The 17625-nt window shown below is 36.1% G+C and overlaps 1 protein-coding gene across 2 annotated transcripts in view; it reads left to right on the plus strand.

Annotated features, from left to right (window-relative positions):
- Positions 1-4393, plus strand: part of LOC149153376 (nuclear transcription factor Y subunit A-10-like) — a 99585-nt gene extending 95192 nt beyond the window's left edge. For both annotated transcript variants that reach the window (XM_089440635.1, XM_089440634.1), the window contains exons 5-6: positions 2770-2934; positions 3200-4393. In XM_089440635.1, coding sequence (XP_089296761.1) covers positions 2770-2934; positions 3200-3649 — 615 coding nt within the window. In that variant the 3' untranslated portion in view covers positions 3650-4393. The remainder of the gene's footprint in view (positions 1-2769; positions 2935-3199) is intronic.
- Positions 4394-17625: the final 13232 nt, after the last annotated feature.

Here is a 17625-nt window from a genome sequence, read left to right on the forward strand (position 1 = left end):
ACACACACATGCACACATACACAAACACACATCTCCTAGGGTTTCTACATAAACCTCAACATCTTGTTCCCTACAAGACTTCTACAAGACAATATAAAGAATAGAGTACAATGATGATAATGATCTGACAAAATTCTCTCCTCTATATATACAATCGGTGAGGGAGGCTAACAAAAACCAAAGACACAAATTCATATAAGTAATCAACAAGGAAACCCCAGATCGAGTGCTTTACAATACAAGGGTTTATCCAACCCCCAAGATGAAATTCCCTTAAAGCATGAATCTAATAAGGCTCAATGCCCCTCCTCCAAGATGGTATACCCTCCAACAAGCTATTAGTCCCACTCTCCTCTTCTATGGTGGTGTCAAAGTGTCCTCATGCAAGGTGTTCTTTGTTCAAGTGTGTGCCACATGTTCTCTCGTACCCAATGGTCCTCTCATGTGTACCAATGTGATTACCAAAATCCAATGCTCCTCCTCAACCTATGAGTCTAGGTCGACAACTAACCTCCATGGGGTATGCTCCTCAACTCAGGTGTCCTCAAGCCACATGCACAACCTCCAAAGTGTACAAGCTCCTATTAGGGCTAAGTGCCCTCCTCCAGGTGAATAATGTTCCTCTCCTTTGTAGTTACTTTCCCTAACTAGCCAACCAACTAACCCATTGTGAGCACACAATGAGTGAGTCATCACGCTGATTAGGGTTACAACCTCCTATGTAAGGGTGCCATGTTAGAACTCTAACCAAGGTCAAGCATCGACCAAAATTGAGCCACCCATATCTCCATGAAGCATTGCTAAGGAGCTAGGCCCACCTAGTGCTCTCCTAGCAAGGTGAAAATACTTTTGGATTAACCCTAAAAACCAATAGTTTCAACGTCTTTTTATGTTTATTTTTTTGTGAATGAACATAGCTATTACATCTCATCTCAAAAATAAAGCTATCATCATTCTAGCTTCTACGTATTGCTATGTCCATTAATATGTTCTTCACCAATGTTTATTTTTATATAAATCGGTTTTTATTATAATACTCTACTTTTAGTGCTACACCTTGTGTTATTTCTAAAATATGGAATTGTCTAATTGTTCTACTTTTTGGACCCATTTTCATTGTATATTGACCTTTTTTAGTTGTGATTTCAGTGATTTTCATTATATATGTGTCCAAAAAAGTAGGACAGATAGAGTTCTTTGATTTTGTTCTTAATTTAGTGTAGATCACCTAGTAGACTTCGATAACATGATTTTCTCTTCATAACACTTTTTTTGTCCCAATAATAGAAGTAATTATTGATGCTAATCCTAAACCACAAGATATTTTATTATGTCTAAAAATCATTGTAGTCAAGCTTTACTCTAATGATACTGGCATTTTCAATACCTCGTAGGGTAAAGTCTCATCCAAACAATCATCAAAAGCCATTACAAAACAGATTTATATAACTAGAAAAATACCAGTACATCACCATCATCATCAACTATGATTAATAAAAAAAAAAAAAAAATAAAATAACAATCATCCCTATCAAAAAAAGAAACCACAAAAAAAACCACAAAATTAACCGTTCTATGAAGATTCCTAAAACAAATATTATATTTATGTAATGATAAAATCACTTCCAAACTCCAATACATTTTATATCATGACAAAGTTATCTCCAAATCACAATACATTCTACCTCTGATTAAAATATACTTAAATTCCAACCCCAATTACATAACATTCATCCCATAAAAGTTCATAGAAATGAGTTACAAAACAGTTATATCTTGTGCACAAGCAGATTCTTACTGCAAGTACTATTAGGTGCAGTAACATGGGCACAAAGTCTTCAAGCATGCATCATGTATACTCTTCGAAGGGCACGTATAAGTTGCAAATGGGGACAGGGACAATGGTTTAATCACCTCAGTGCCTAATACAATTAAATTGAGATTCAACCATAAGTGGGGTAAGTGGGGTAGTTTGTGAGAGCTGAGTTGGGCGTTTAGGATATTTTACCAATCACTGATGGTACTAAAATGAGGTTTAACCATAAGGGGGGAAGTTTGTGAGAGCTGAGTTGGGCAATTAGGATATTCTACCACTCACGGATGGGATTTTCTTTCATTGTAGTACCTTTCTTTCGTATGTGTGAAGCTACAGATTAAAGAGTAAATAAATTATCTTCAATATGTGACTGCTGTATATTAATATTTTTGCTTTTCTTAAATTAGTTTTAATATATGTAAAGGTATCTGAAAGACAGCTGTTAAGATGAGTTACCCATTTTAGACCGCTGTTAAGAAGAGTTACCCATTTTGGTAACATCAACCTGTTTGGTTGAGTATATTATTATTCATCTGTACTTATAAGAGCAGAGTAGTTGTAAATTAATTTGATTTTCAAATAGAAAAGCAAAAGGTGTAGTTTGGATTTTTTTATTTGAAATATTGTTTAAAATTTTTGAAATTATAAATTTATGCTATTAAATGTTTATAACTTGAACATTTAGAAAAGTAGATTTATTTCTAAGAAAAATTATTGCAGTTTGTTAATACCTGTTGTAACTCAGTTTGAATTTTGAACATATACATATTGTAACCTTTAAAAAAAACCATGCATATTTTTAACCAATAAATCAACCCAAGATATACATGTCCAAATAACTATATATAAAAGTAAAAAGCAAGTTCCTTTAACATGATTTTTTTTTAGTTTCTTCCAGAGTTAGTGTGATTAAATGTTCTACTGTATAACCGAGCCTGGAAATTTTGGATCAGATTCATCCCCATATGCTTGGAGTGCAACAGGCTCGTATGCCCTTACGAATAGAAACAGAAGAAGAACCTGTATATGTAAATGCAAAACAATACCATGGGATCTTGCGACGCAGACAATTACGAGCCAAGGCAGAATCAGAAAAAAAAGTGATAAAAGTTAGGAAGGTATGTTACTCTAACAGAAACAAAAGGGTCCAAAACCTTGGTTTCCTTTGTGGTATAAAATATTTATTTGCAAGTTTGTGCAGGTTGGAAGCTAGTATCATCTTCCCCTGGTAATTCACTTTGTTATGACCCCGACTGAATTTCCTTTGCTGTATCTGCTGGTGAAACATATCGGTAAAAATTTAAGGGCAGCAGTGGATAATCGGAACATTTACAAATTGTAAATCTTGTATTTCCATCTCATCCTATGAGTTTTTCTTTACAGCCATATCTGCATGAATCTCGACATCTTCACGCTATGCGAAGAGCAAGGGGTTGTGGGGGTCGTTTTCTCAACACAAAGAAGTTAGACCCATCAAAAGTGAATACTGATAATGGAAAGGGATCAGAGGGTGCTCCAGTACAGGCTGGAAGTTCTTCAGGTTCTGAAGGATTTCTGTCACAAGATGGAAATCCAAGAATTTTACAGGAGGTACATGGTACTACTTCAAGAATGTCAAGCTTGAAAGTTACCAACATGGAAAAATCATACACCGATGAAAAAGGCTACCTTTACCCTCGTAACAATGGTGTATATCACAGTGGCCGCCTGCAGCAACATTTCCATGTGTCTGCTTTCCATCATATTTCTAGTGGAGGTGATAAGGGAGAGGGCGGAGATGCAAGGGGCCTTGTATCAAATGGATCTCAGCAGAGGGCTGTTGAGATCCTGTGAAAAGTAGTCTCTCATATGCTTAGGTTCTTTGTTTCATTCTCAATTCTGAAAACTGGACTGGGTCAAACTGCTCCTATTTCAGGAGAATGGAACAGGGGACTAGGAAGATGCTGGCCTAATGTTTGCAATGTTCTTATTTCAGAAATCCATGCAGGTTATCTTGCTTGGTTTCCCTTCAAAGTTGTGATGGTTTCGAATTATCATTGCATCTATGGTCTGCAACTTCTCTGCGTTTGGGAAACTTCTCAGGGAAGTAGCGAGATGGAAGAGCCTGTTGCAGTAGGACGCGTTTCTGTGATGTGTATACAACGATCACAGCTCAACAGTGTCCAACAATGCTTCAGGGTTGGTTGAGAAATTGACCTTATGCATCTGATACTTTCCAAGGCAATTCATTCTTGGCTGTTTGTGTATTTTCTCGTAGACTTCTGATCAGGTCATGATATGATTAGAAGCTCTTTTATTCTGAACATTGCACATGTAAATTATCACGTCCGTTGGTATTTTCATGATCTGAATCAGTAAGGTACAATGATGGAGTCATATACCAAACTATATATTTGATTACATTTAATGTGATACGGTCAAAACTTTGAAGACTCCAATACTTGATCTAGTATTGGAAATACTCCAGTATGATGCTCGTTATTGTGTATTAGAAATGCAGTAACATCTTCATGACTGTCTAAGATATAATGTATATGTTTGGGATAATTATAGGCTTTGCTGCTTTGGTTGTGTCCATTGGTTACTGTATATCTTGTTTTTTTTGGATTTCTTCTCATGTTTGGCTGTTTAGTTTTTTTGGATTTCTTCTCAAGTTTGGCTGTTTACATTTTCTCAGAATTGGAAACCAGATGAGGTTTTCGTCCATTCTTAGATGTGTTAATGCATTCTCTATTTTCCATGTCGTGTATAATCTTTGTAGGGACATTCATCTATATATGTTTCACAGATCTTACTATCAATTTACGGCTATGTATCCTATGAAAACATTGAGCCCTCTGAGACTGATTAGCCCACCTTACAAAATGTTTAGTGAAAGTTTTGAATATGGGCATACATAAATATATTTAGTTTTAGTATCCAGAACAATTTGCTTAAGGAACGTGAAAGCAGAAGTACTAGGCAGGTGGATATGCTCTGAATCATGTCCAGGCATTTTGATGGCATGGTGTCGAGATGATGGCCGATTATATGCCATTGTCAACATTAAGACATTTTCTTCTATGATAATGCTCTCTGGACATAAATCTACATTTTCTTCTAAGATAATGCTCTCTGAACATAAATTTATTCACCTAATACAACACATGAATAGTTTTTCCTCTTTCAGCCCCAAAACTTGTCTCCTGTGATCAAACTTTGCCACTTTTCTCTAATAATTCCAGTCACTAAATGAAAACTAAGGCCGGCATTATGCATGTGTAGTATTTTGCGATTGCATGCTTTTCAAGTCTGCAATCAAGAGACATCACCATCTGCAATCAAGAGACATCACCATTTTGTTTTAGTGATATTCAACATCAAGTCAATTGATATTTTTTTTTCCGAGAGAAAATCCACATATGGCCAAAGCCTACAGATATTTTTTACAATACGGCCGAAGCCAGTAGAAGCAGAATATGGCCGAAGCCAGCAAAAGCAGAATATGGCCGAAGCCAGCAATATACGGCATAGCCGTTCGAAATCGTCCAGCAAGGGGCCGCCGCAGGTCTCGATCACGGCTGGGGGGTGCCAAAGCCAACCGCCCCAGCCGTCCTATCATGCACCTCATGTGCAAGTCAAGAGATATATCTTGTCTCTGAAATGCTTGAGAAAGCCTTACCCATGTCATTAATGATCGATCTATCTGTATAGCATAGTCTTGTAGGTAATGTACTTTTGCGTCATTAATGGTCGATCTATCTGTATAGCATGGTCTTGTAGGTAATGTACATTGCGTCATTAGGTGAAATTATCGGAAGAGATAAAAAGCATTAGAATTTGAAAAATTTTAATTATTATATTATTTAGAGTTTTTGGTGGGTGAAAGTATGGGCAGACACAAAAATGCATTAAAATTTAGTATTTTCTAATTATTATTTGGTTTGGAGTTTTTGGTTGAAATATTTTTGTTGTTTAAAATTGGTTTATTGACTATATGTGATTCAACATTTTGGAGAACTTACAATTGAAACTTGTGATTCCAATAAATTCTTATAAAATTTTAAATAAATTAAATAAAAAATATACTAGAAAAATCTCCAAATCTTATAACAAATAGACTAAACTAACCCAGCTCCAAATACAACTCCCAACAGAGCTGGGATTTACAGAATGGAATTAAAATTGCAATCAATTAGAAAACTTAGCAGAACCCTTTTCATTTTATACCATGATTTTGTTTTATATTAGCATAAGTTAGTTGTATTCCTTTTCTTTTTAAGATAAAAAAGGTAGAAAAAGAGATTTTGGATTCATATATATATATATATTTATTGTTTGTTTTATATTTTTTTTTAATTGTATTAGAAAACTAAGTTTTTGTTATTTAAAATTTTTTAGTAGGTAATTGGTTTATAATATATATTTAGTTTTTATGGTAGTGTGAATGGATTTCATGATTTTAAAGTAAAAATTTGATAATCGATAATTTTTATTGAGATATTTTGTGTGTAGGTGAAAGTATCTTTATTTGTTTGTTTGACTATACAATTCAAGAAATTATCTTGTTTGTCTAACTTGCAATTGTATTGATCAAATTATACATTTGCAATGATTAGTTTTGTTGTTCAATTCGCCTAGTGGTTAATTGGACTACAATGTATGTCTATAGTTGTCATTGTGGTTTAGGTACAAGGATCTCACACTTTTATAGTAAAAGTTGCCAAATAACAAACTATTGGGATCTAGTTAACCAATGTTTTTGTTGTGTTGTGTGCTATTGAATTTGACAATGTGTGCTCTCAATGCTGATGGTGATTTGAGTATTAATGATCCCATGATTCTAAAGTAAAAGTTTCCAATTTGGATCTAGTCCCCCAATATTTTTGTCGTCACTTGATATTGAATTTGACAATGTGTGGTTTTGGTGCTTATGGTGGCATAGGTACTAGGGACCCCTTACTTCTAAGGTAAAGGTTTCCATTTTAAATTCCCATGATGTTTATCAAACCATATTCTAAGAGAGCACATTGTCAAATTCGATAATGATCCACTGTTATGCAACCATCTCACAAAATCCCTTAAAGCATTAGATTTGAAATACCTAAACCACAATGAGAATTGAGATCACACTTTAAGCACAAATTCCCTAATACCCAAACCACCACGAGAACTAAGAGCTCACATTGTCAAATTTGGTAGCAAGTTCACCAATATTTTTGTTGGGGGTCACTTGCTATTGAATTTTACAATTTGTGCTCTCATTACTCATGTTGGCTTGGATATCAAGGATCCGTGCTTCAAGGGTAAAAGTTGCCAATTTGGTTCTAGTTCACGAATATTTTTGTTGTGGGTCTCTTGATATTGAATTTGACAATGTGTGCTCTCACTTCTCATGGTGGATTGGGTATTAGGGATCCCATTCTAAGAATTATAGGAAATTTTAGCTTAAAAGTGGCATCCTAAGGAAAAATAATAAAATAAGAGATGAATTTTGGAGGCAAAAGAAGAAAACTATTTTTTTAATTGTATTTTTGGTTGATCTCTTTATAGGTTTACTCAGATTTAAAGTGTAGACACTCATTGGATGCGGAATTAAATTCCACATCCAACGAGTACCTATTATGCATACTTCTAAGAAGACCCACATTGATAAAAAAAATTGAAGATATATAAAAAAAGTGCGTTGAAACACGTTTTTAATGTATCTTCAATTTTGATCAAAGTGGGTCTTTTCTGAAGTATGCATAATGGGAACTTGTTGGATGTGGAATTTAATTCTGCATCCAACGAGTGTCTACACTTGAAATTTGAGTAAACCTATAAGAAGATAAGCCAAAAATACAATTAAAAGAATTGTCTTTTCCCTCCAAAATATTTACATGCATATTTTTTTAAATTTAAAAGATTTTGATTGGTTTACATATTTTGTACATGAAAATTTCATGGCCACTTTTAGGTTGAAATTTCCTCTAATGTATTAGCTCTAAAATGACAACTTTTACCTTAGAATCATGGTATTCTCAATGGTCGACTCACTAGGAGAACTGAGAGGACACATTGTTAAATTTGATAACAAGTGACCATTAACAAAAGTATTAGTGAAATAATTCCGAAGAGTTTGTTGTTTGTCATCCATAATCCCTTAGCAATACCCATTATGGAAACTTATCTATCATTCATGGAACATAATAGTCCCTCACCTTCTCAATCATTATTGGAACATAATAGTCCCTTCTCTTTGGCGTGGAGGCACAAGAGAAGGCTTGGAAATTTGGGAGGAAAAACGTTGAGGTGTAAATAAAGGTCCTTTGAATAATGAACCTTGAATTGAACAATTGAGCACCTTATAAATTGTTGCAAGATTTTGGATTAATGAACCTCTTTTCCTTAGATCCAATGGAGGATGATGATCTTAACACTCTCTTTACTTTTGTTATCAAGCTTATTTTCCTTACCGAGAGCCAAGAGAGGATGATGGATTTATCTTTGCCATACTTTTTCCTTTGGGTAAAGAGCACATGTCCCTAGAAGCTATTTAAGTTGAAATGTAAATTTAGGGACAACTGCTTCAAGAAATTCCTACCCTAGGAACATCTCGTTTGGACCCAAAATATGATCTAAGGTGGAAGGATCATCATACCTTCTACTGCAATAGTGACTTTGGATATATATAGATAGAATTATTGCTCAAACCTCATCTGCCATGAATTGGAAGTGGACCTAGTGGAAGCATGCTAGGTGTCGCCAAAATGTAGTTAATTAGAAGTTGTCTCATAAAGTTTTCTTTGCCAAGATATGATCGAAAGATGGAGAAATGTGGAGAAAGTAGACTCCCTTGTTTGTGGGGAGCATAGAGATGATGTTGAACATGTTTAGGGTTGTAGTTGACCCTAAACACCATGACACAAGGGGCTTGAAGACTTAAAAAAAAAAGTGGGAAGAAAAACTTTTCAGAAATATTTTTATGTTGACTTTGATTCAAATATAATTTTGTCATTCATTATGGCATTTTTAGGGTAGAAATTAGAATCATGGCTTATATGGTCCCATTTTAGGTGTTTTGATTCTATGTTGGTGATTTAGGGTCTTGAGACTTTTGGAGCTTGTTTTGGGCATGTTACCTATTATATTATATGAGGGTTTCACTTGTGATTTGCATAAAAAACAAAAGGGGTTTGTGTGATGATACTCATGGATTTTTTATGGACAAGGAGTACACACCTTCATGGAGTTTCTTCCCCTTCATGATTGATTATTTTTTCACCAATGTGCTTGGCTTGGAGATGGTACTATCATTTGATTGAGTTGATTGAAGGAGCCTCATTTTTCCTTTTATATTGTCATATTTGAGGGCTTATCTATGGATTTGTATGGTGATCTAGCCCTTGTATTGGTATTATATGATGAGATATGGCTCTGAGGTCCATATAATATTAATACAGTCACTTATTGTTATTATTAGTGTAACCCCTTTATTGTTTTTATTGTTCCCTTGTAGCTCCCATATTGTTATTAGTGTGCCCCATATAAGCCCACTATTGTTATTATTGTGCCCTTACATTATTATTGTTATGTAGGCTCTAATTATATTGTGACCCCTTAGACTCTTATATATACAAAGGAGCTCTTGTTATTTGTATCATGAAAGAATTGTCCATTTATGTGATGTAAATGAGGTTCCTCCCTCGAAGAGGTTATTTTTCAAGTCATTGATCTATCTTTTGTTCTGTTTTGTGAGCTGGTTGCATAACATTTGGTATCAGAGCTTTGGATTCTAGGCTTTCACTGCTATAAATAGGTCATCTTGACATTTTCACTATAAATTTTTTCTATGAGGCTTCAGAAGCTGAAATTTCAACCACGTGGAGTCGAAATCTTGGTAAACTTTGTGTAGAAATTTTAGATCTTGTTTTGCTAAATTTCATAAGATATGATCTGAAAAAGTTAGGGTTTTTGCAAGCTCTAAAATTCAATCTCAAACAAGTGGCATAGGAAAATTGTCATAACATTTTCTCTAAGCATCAGATTTGAATTTTGTAAAAAGTGAATGAAATCTCACAAACTGTAGTTTTTAGGGCCCAAGGTCGAAATAGTGACACATGGAATTTTGTACAAGTTCGCTCTTCTGAACTAGTGTATAATCAGGTCATTGTGGGAGATTGGGCATAACTCTTTCTTGAAGAATCCAATTTTTGTCTGACTTGTGGGGTTGGAAAGAAGGCTCAGAGGCTAATACAAGATGAAATTTCACACCTTGGAGTTCTGAAATTATAGAGACACAACAATTGCAATATAGAACTCTTAAAAAAAACGAAAAATGTGTGTATTTTTTCAAAATTTTGCATAACATTTGTTTGAAAAGCCAGTTTGAAGTGATTCAAATGGAATAGTGAAGCATAGATATCATTGTTTGATTTCAAAATTCCTCTAAACACAAAAAATCGACACATCTAGCAAGCAACCAGAAAGCTCCACTATGATGCATGAAGAAGAGGAAGAAATACAACATGTTATATCAAAATTATGAGACCAAGTGCAACAAATTTCGTTCTCGTAAAGAGTAACAAAAAATGAACTGGAAGCTAAGATGGATGGTATAGAAGAAAAAATGAAAGACAATATGGAATATTTTAAGAATGGTTTAAAAACAGACATGGAAGGTTTGACAAAGTTGTTACAAGAAATGCTTCCTAGTGGTGACAAGGTACTCCATGAAAATCAAGATGAGGAAAAAAGGAATATGAAATATGATTTTAGAGACTCCAACATTGGGTTTAAGACCCACCACATTCCAAAGATAGATATGAGGAAGTTTGATGGCAAGGATCCGGTAACATGGATACTATAGATGGAACAATTCTTTGATCTACATGATGTACCACACACACAAAAGGTACAAATTGCATCTTTATATTTAGAATAAAATCAGTTTGTGTGGTATAGATGGCTTTGTTCTCGTAAATCGTCACTTGGACACTTTTTGCGAAAGAATTGCTATCACCTTATGAGGATACAAAGAGCAATACCTTCTTTAGCCAATTGATAAATTTCAAACAAAAGGGTTCAATGGTGGAGCACATTGAGGACTTCCAAAGATTGAATATCAAGGTAAATGATATTCCAGAGCAACATAGGATTGATGTCTTCATAGGGACTTTAAAGGATAACATCCAACATGAGGTTCACCTTTGGGAACTCGATTCATTGGAGAAGACAATCAAGGTGACAAGAAAAGTTGAAAGAGAAATTATGGCAACAAGGAAATATGCCACTCACAACAATAAAGATGGAAGTGTTGTTACTCCTAGCCTCCCATACCTTACAGTGTTGACACCAAAACAACTGGAGGAAAAAGGAGCAAAAAGGAGCAAAAAGGCTTTGTTACAGTTGTGATAGAAAATACACTAAGGGTCATAAATGTGTTGAGAAGAAATAATTTTACATAGATTGTGAAGAGGATGAAGAAAAGGAACTAGAAACATTAAAATAGGAGGATATAAACCAGGAATGAACCTCAAAAAAATAAGAAATGAATTTGACCATATCTTGTAATGCATTGGCATGAATTACCACTCCTCAGACTCTCGAGATAAAAGGATTTATCAAGAAGAAAAAAGTATTAGTGTTGATCGATTATGGTAGTACCCACAATTTTATTCATTGTAAGATATCCAAGGAATTGAATTGTTTTCTATATCTAACATCAAAGTGTCAAGTGCTAGTCGCAAATGGAGGAACTATAAATTGCTCAAGAAAGTTTCATAATATCAATTTAACCATGGGGGAATATGTATTGAATAGTCCAATGCTTTCCATTCCAATGGGTGGTGTTGATGTTGTATTAGGAGCCCATTGGTTACAATGTTTGGGGATGATAACTTTTAATTTTCAATAACTTTTCTTGAAATTTTCATGGGATTAAAGAAAATTGAATTAAGGGCATCATGGGAAATCGGGGAATATAATCAACTCTAGTTGTAAGACAAAGATTTTGAAGAAAGAGCAACGTGGCATAATTGCATAATTATGCTCATCATATGTTCAAACATCGAAATCATCTATTTCTCCAGATCTCTAAAGAATCGTGGACAATCATTTCAAACTATTTGAGACTCCTAAATGCCTCCCACCTATTCGTGATCATGATCATTTTATTCACTTGATTCCAGGAAGCATTCCTCCAAACATCAGACCTTACAAATATCCTTATGCCCAAAAGAGTGAAATTGAATGTATGGTTACAGAAATTCTAGAGGAAGGTATAATTCAACCTAGCCAAAGTTCTTTCTTTGCTCCAGTAGTATTGGTACAAAAGAAGGATGAACCATGGCGTACGTGTTTAGATTATAGGGAGCTCAACAAGCTCATTGACAATGATAAATTTCTCATTCTTGTCATTGATGAATTGTTGGATGAATTACATGGAGCAATTTACTACACCAAGTTGGATCATCCTTAAGGATATCATCAAATTAGAATGAATACTAAATATATTATGAAAACAACATTCATAACTCATGAAGGTCATTATGAATTTTTGGTCATGCCTTTTGGCCTTACTAATGCACTTTCCACATTTCAAGGTTTGATGAATTCCATTTTCAAACCCTTAGAAAATTTGTGTTAGTATTTTTTGATGATAAGTAAATTTACAAGAAGTCTTGGAAGGATCATGTTCAACATGTTGACAAGGTGCTCAAACAATTGGAGGAGAAACACTTGTATGCAAAAATATCCAACTGTTTCTTTGGGGTACAAGAGGTGGAATATTTGGGTCATATTGTATCTCATGAGTGTGTTAAGGTAGATCCTAACAAAATTAAAGCCATCAAGGAATGGAAAATTCCCACAACCCTAAAGCATATTCGAGGATTTCTCGAGTTGACAAGATATTATCACAAGTTTGTTAAGAATTATGGGAAAATAACAACACCTCTAACAACATTACTAAAGAAAGATGCATTTTTTTGGACTCCAGAAGCAACTAAGTTCTTTGAACATCTTAAAGAGGCAATGTGTCAAGCTTCGGTTTTAGCTAACTCCAGGCTTAACAAAAACCTTTATGGTGGAATGTGATGCCTCAAGAAATGGAATTGGTGTTGTTTTAATGTGAGAAGGAAGACCTATTGCTTTTGAAAGTCGTCAAATCAAGGGAAATTATTTACACAAACCTATTTATGAGAAGGAAATGTTGGCAATACTACATGTCTTGAAGCAATGGAACCCTTACCTAATGAGAAGACATATCAAGGTAAAAATGGATCATGATAGTCTTAAATATGTGTTGGAACAAATATTATCTTCAAAAGAGTAGCAAAAATGGGTCACTAAGATGTTGGATTATGACTTTGAAATCATTTACAAAAAAGGAAAGAAAAATGTTGTTGCAGATGCACTCTGAAGAAGGGATGAGAATGTGGAACCATTGCTTTATGCCATTTCGATTTTCCAACTTGACTAGATAATTGAAGCAAAGGGAGGAATGGAAGGATGACGTAGAGGTGTGGACACTCATTCAAAAGTTGCAACAAGATCCCAATACATCAGATACATTTATCTAGAAAAATGACTCATTTTGGTACAAAGATCGCTTATATCTATGTAATAATTCCCAACTCAAACAAAAGATTCTTTTGGAATTTCACACCTCTCCTTTAGGAGGGCAATTAGGATTTTTAAAAACATACCATAGGGTTGAGAAGGAATTTTTTGGGGATAGCCTTAAATATGATATTCAAAAGTTTGTGGTGGAATGTTTGGTTTGCCAACAAAATAAAGTTGAAACAATTAAGACCCGTGGTCTGTTACAACCTTTATCGATTCCAAGTCAGTGTCGGGAGGAGGTCTCATAGGATTTTATCACAGGTTTACCCAAGTTTGAAGGAAAGAGTGGCATCATGGTGGTAGTTGATAGACTTACCAAGTATGCACACTTTTATGCATTATCCCATCCTTTTAAATCTAGTATAGTTGCTATTGCATTTATGGAATCAATTCAAAATCTACATGAAACCCGAAGATTATTGTAAGTGACATAGATCCCATTTTCGCTAGAAATTTTTGGACGGAATTATTTTCTTGTCTTGGAACTCTGTCAATGATCAGGGGAAGCTTCCATATTGGGAACGACTGTGGTTGGATTTGATGCAGGAGGAGATTAGGAGGAACATGAGGGATGGCTCTTCATCAAAGACTAATGATGAAGAGAACTGTGCCTTAGCGATTAATGCGAAGAAGGGGAAAGGGAAAGTTTCCCATTCTAAATCAGATTATTGCCATGGAGGTAAGAAGAAAGACATGACAAAAGTGAAATGCTTTAATTGTCATGAGCTAGGCTATTTTGCTACAAATTGTCCACTTAAGAAGTCCGAGAAGAAGTCCTCAAGAGGAGTGGCGGGTGAGGCTTTGGCCTCTTAATTCGAATCGGACTTTTCCCTCATTGCATGCATGGTGTCATTAATGATGGCAAGTGTATGGTACTTAGACAGTGGAGCTTCATTCCACATGAATGATGACAAGGAGTTATTCAGTGATCTGGAGGAGAAAGATCTCTAGATGCATATCGAGATGGGTGACGACAAGAGGTATCATGCTACTAGATTGGGCACGATTACTTTTCAGATGGAGCATGGGGCTCCACTCACCTTGAAGAATGTTATGTATGTGCCTGGGCCGAAGAAGAACTTGGTATCTATTTCCATGCTTGAGGATAGAGGCTATGATGTGATCTTCTCGAAAGGAAAGGCGTTCCTTTGAAACATAGCCATGGGTCAAGTAAAGAAGATATGGATTTAGGTGAAGAATCTCTATAAGCTGGAGGTAGAGGATTGTGCTGATTTGAGCACGAAAGAAGAGATGGTGCAGAGCCGAGACTTTGGCGAGTTATGGCACAAGCGATTGGGCCACTTGCATCATGTGGCTTTGAAAATCATGCAATAGATATCCATCGATTTGCCCACAGGTACACTAGAGCAAGTTGATACATGCAAGGGGTGTACTTTGGGTAAATACACCAAGTATTCCTTTCACGACAGAGACAGTCGAGCAGAGTCTACTCTAGAGTGAGTCCATTCAAATATGTGTGGACCATTCTTGACAACATCCATGGCCAAACACATGTATTATGTTATATTTGTTGATGACTTTTATAAAAAATGTTGGATATTTTTCATGCAGAAAAAGGATCAAACCTTCACAAAGTTTTTTGAGTTTAAAGCATTGGTGGAGAAAGAGTCGGGAAAGAATGTTAAAGATCTACAGAGTGATAATGGTAGTGAGTATGTCTCAAACGAGTTTAAGAACTTCTGTGTAGCAAAAGGGATTAAACGGGAGTTGACGACACCCCATAACCCTCAGCGGAATAGTGTGACTGAGAGGAAGAATATAGTCATAGTAGGGGAAACGAGGGTGATGTTGCATGATCGGGGCCTCCCACTACACTTTTGGGTTGAGGCATGCAACACAACGGTTTATGTTCAGAACCATAGCCGACATCAGATACTTGGGATGAAGGCACCAGAGGGGGCTTATTCTGGTCAGAGGCCAAATGTTGGTCACTTCAGGATTTTTGGGTCATCGGTATATTTCCATGTGACCAAAGATGCACAGAAGAATATTGAGCTGACAATAGAGTTATGGATATTTGTGGGGTACATTGATACACCTCACAACTATCAGGTGTACTTGCCTACCAGTAGGATGACAGTGGTTCGCAAGGATGTCAGATTCGATGAGGAGAAGGCCATGCAAGTTTTCCTTGAGAGGGAGCTTCAAATACATGAGGTTGAGGAGATTTTATCTCTTAAGGTTGAGGAGCCTTAGATTGATGTGGAGCAGCCACATGCAGAGGATCCAAGAGTGGAGACATCCACTCAGGTAGAGTCTTCCAGAGATGGGAGAAAGTGCACCACAGAGGAAGATAGATTGTTTTCGGATGCTAGAGAGAATGTGGAACTACCCGCATCACAACATAGACAGAGGAGGTCACTTGACAGGTACACTAGATACATGGATCTTATAAGTGGACGTGTTTTGACAGAGCCATCTTCCTTTGAGGAAGCAATGCAATAGTCGATTTGGGTTGATGTCATGGTGGAGGAGTATGACTCCATAGTTTGTAACAGTGTTTGGGATGTGGTCTCGAGACCAGAGGATAAGTCCATGGTGAGCTCCTGATGGCTTTACAAGGTAAAGAAAGCTGCAGATGGTAGTGTGGAGAAGCATGAGGCTAGATTTGTGGCCTGTGGCTTGTCACAGGTAGAGGGGATTGACTATGATGAGACCTTTTTTGATGTTGCAAGGTACTTGTCGATCATATCTATTGGCACTATCAGCGCAGATGGGGTGGAAGATACATCAGATGTATGTAAAAGCAACCTTCCTTAATGGCACAATTGAGGAATATGTGTACATAGAGTAGCCTGAAGGTTTTGAAACCTTCGATCACGAGTTGCATGTGTGATGGCTCAAGACAGCGTTGTATGGGATGAAGCAAGAACCTCGTGCTTATTACACCAGGATAGACAACTACTTCACCGGGTTGGGCTTCACGAAGAGTGAATCAGATGCAAACCTGTACCACATAGTGGTGGAAGGTAAACTGTTGATCATTGTAATTTATGTTGATGATCTCATATTGACAGGTGATGATCAACTGATCAAATATTGCAAGGAGGACCTTGTAAGAGAGTTTGAGATGAAGGACTTGGGGCTCATGCATTACTTTCTGGGCATGTAAGTATGGCAGGGTGATGGGGAGTTGTTTGTGTCTCAAGGAAAGTATGCCAACGAGATACTCAGGAGGTTCCACATGGAGAGATGCAAGCCTACGGAGACTCCTCTAGCTAATAACTAGAGGAAGGAGGATGCTACCTCGGGAGAGGAAGTGGAAGCTATTGTTTATAGGCATCTTGTGGATTCACTCATGTACTTGGTGAACACATGACTGGATATGTGATATGCAGTTAACCAACTTAGTCAAGCGATGGTTAGGCCTACCAAGCTATATTAGAAGACGACAAAGTATGTGTTGAGATACCTCATGGGAACTTATAAGTATGGATTGTGGTACATACAGATAAAGGGAGTGAAGCTTCAAGGCTTCATCGATGCAGATTGTGCAAGGAGTCCATCCGACAGGAAGAGCACATCAGGAGGGATCTTTAATATTGGGTCAGCGACAATTTCTTGGTCCAACAGGAAACAAAGATTGGTTGCACTCAGTTCGATTGAGGCAGAGTACATGGCTGTGAGTTAAGCAACATGTGAGGCCATATGCATTAGGAAGATCCTGGTTGGTTTGTTTGGTCAGCAGATGGATCTGACAGTGATTTACTGCAATAATAAGAGGTGTATCAAACTCTTTGAAAATCTAGTTTTTCATGATAGGTCCAAGCACATTGATATCTTATATCATCATCTCAGAGATTCTTTATTGAGGTGGATCATGTTATTAGAGTACATTCCCATGGAGGAGCAAGATGTTGACATTTTGATAAAGGAATTGTCAAGATGTAAATTCAAGTTTCACAAAGACAGGATCGGGGTAGCAAATAATCCCTTTCTTTTTCAGAAGGAGGGTTGAGAAATGGTAACAAGAAATTCCAGTTTAATTTGTCCTTGAATTAAACTGTGAATGAAAATCGAATTCTATTCTCATAGCAACTTGTAAATAGTTAATTAAGTTTAATTAACTTAATTGGCTTCGGAATTTCAAGTTGGAAGTTTTTTATAGTCATGTATATGTTCTCCTAAATTTTAAGGATCCAGTATGAGTTTAAATTGAGTTGCAATTAGATTAACTCAGTTTATTGAGTTATGGTAAGTTA

The sequence above is a fragment of the Pinus tabuliformis genome, chromosome 9 (assembly GCF_031772625.1).
Source record: "Pinus tabuliformis cultivar Carrire ecotype Pingquan chromosome 9, CPIR1, whole genome shotgun sequence".
Taxonomy (NCBI): domain Eukaryota; kingdom Viridiplantae; phylum Streptophyta; class Pinopsida; order Pinales; family Pinaceae; genus Pinus; species Pinus tabuliformis.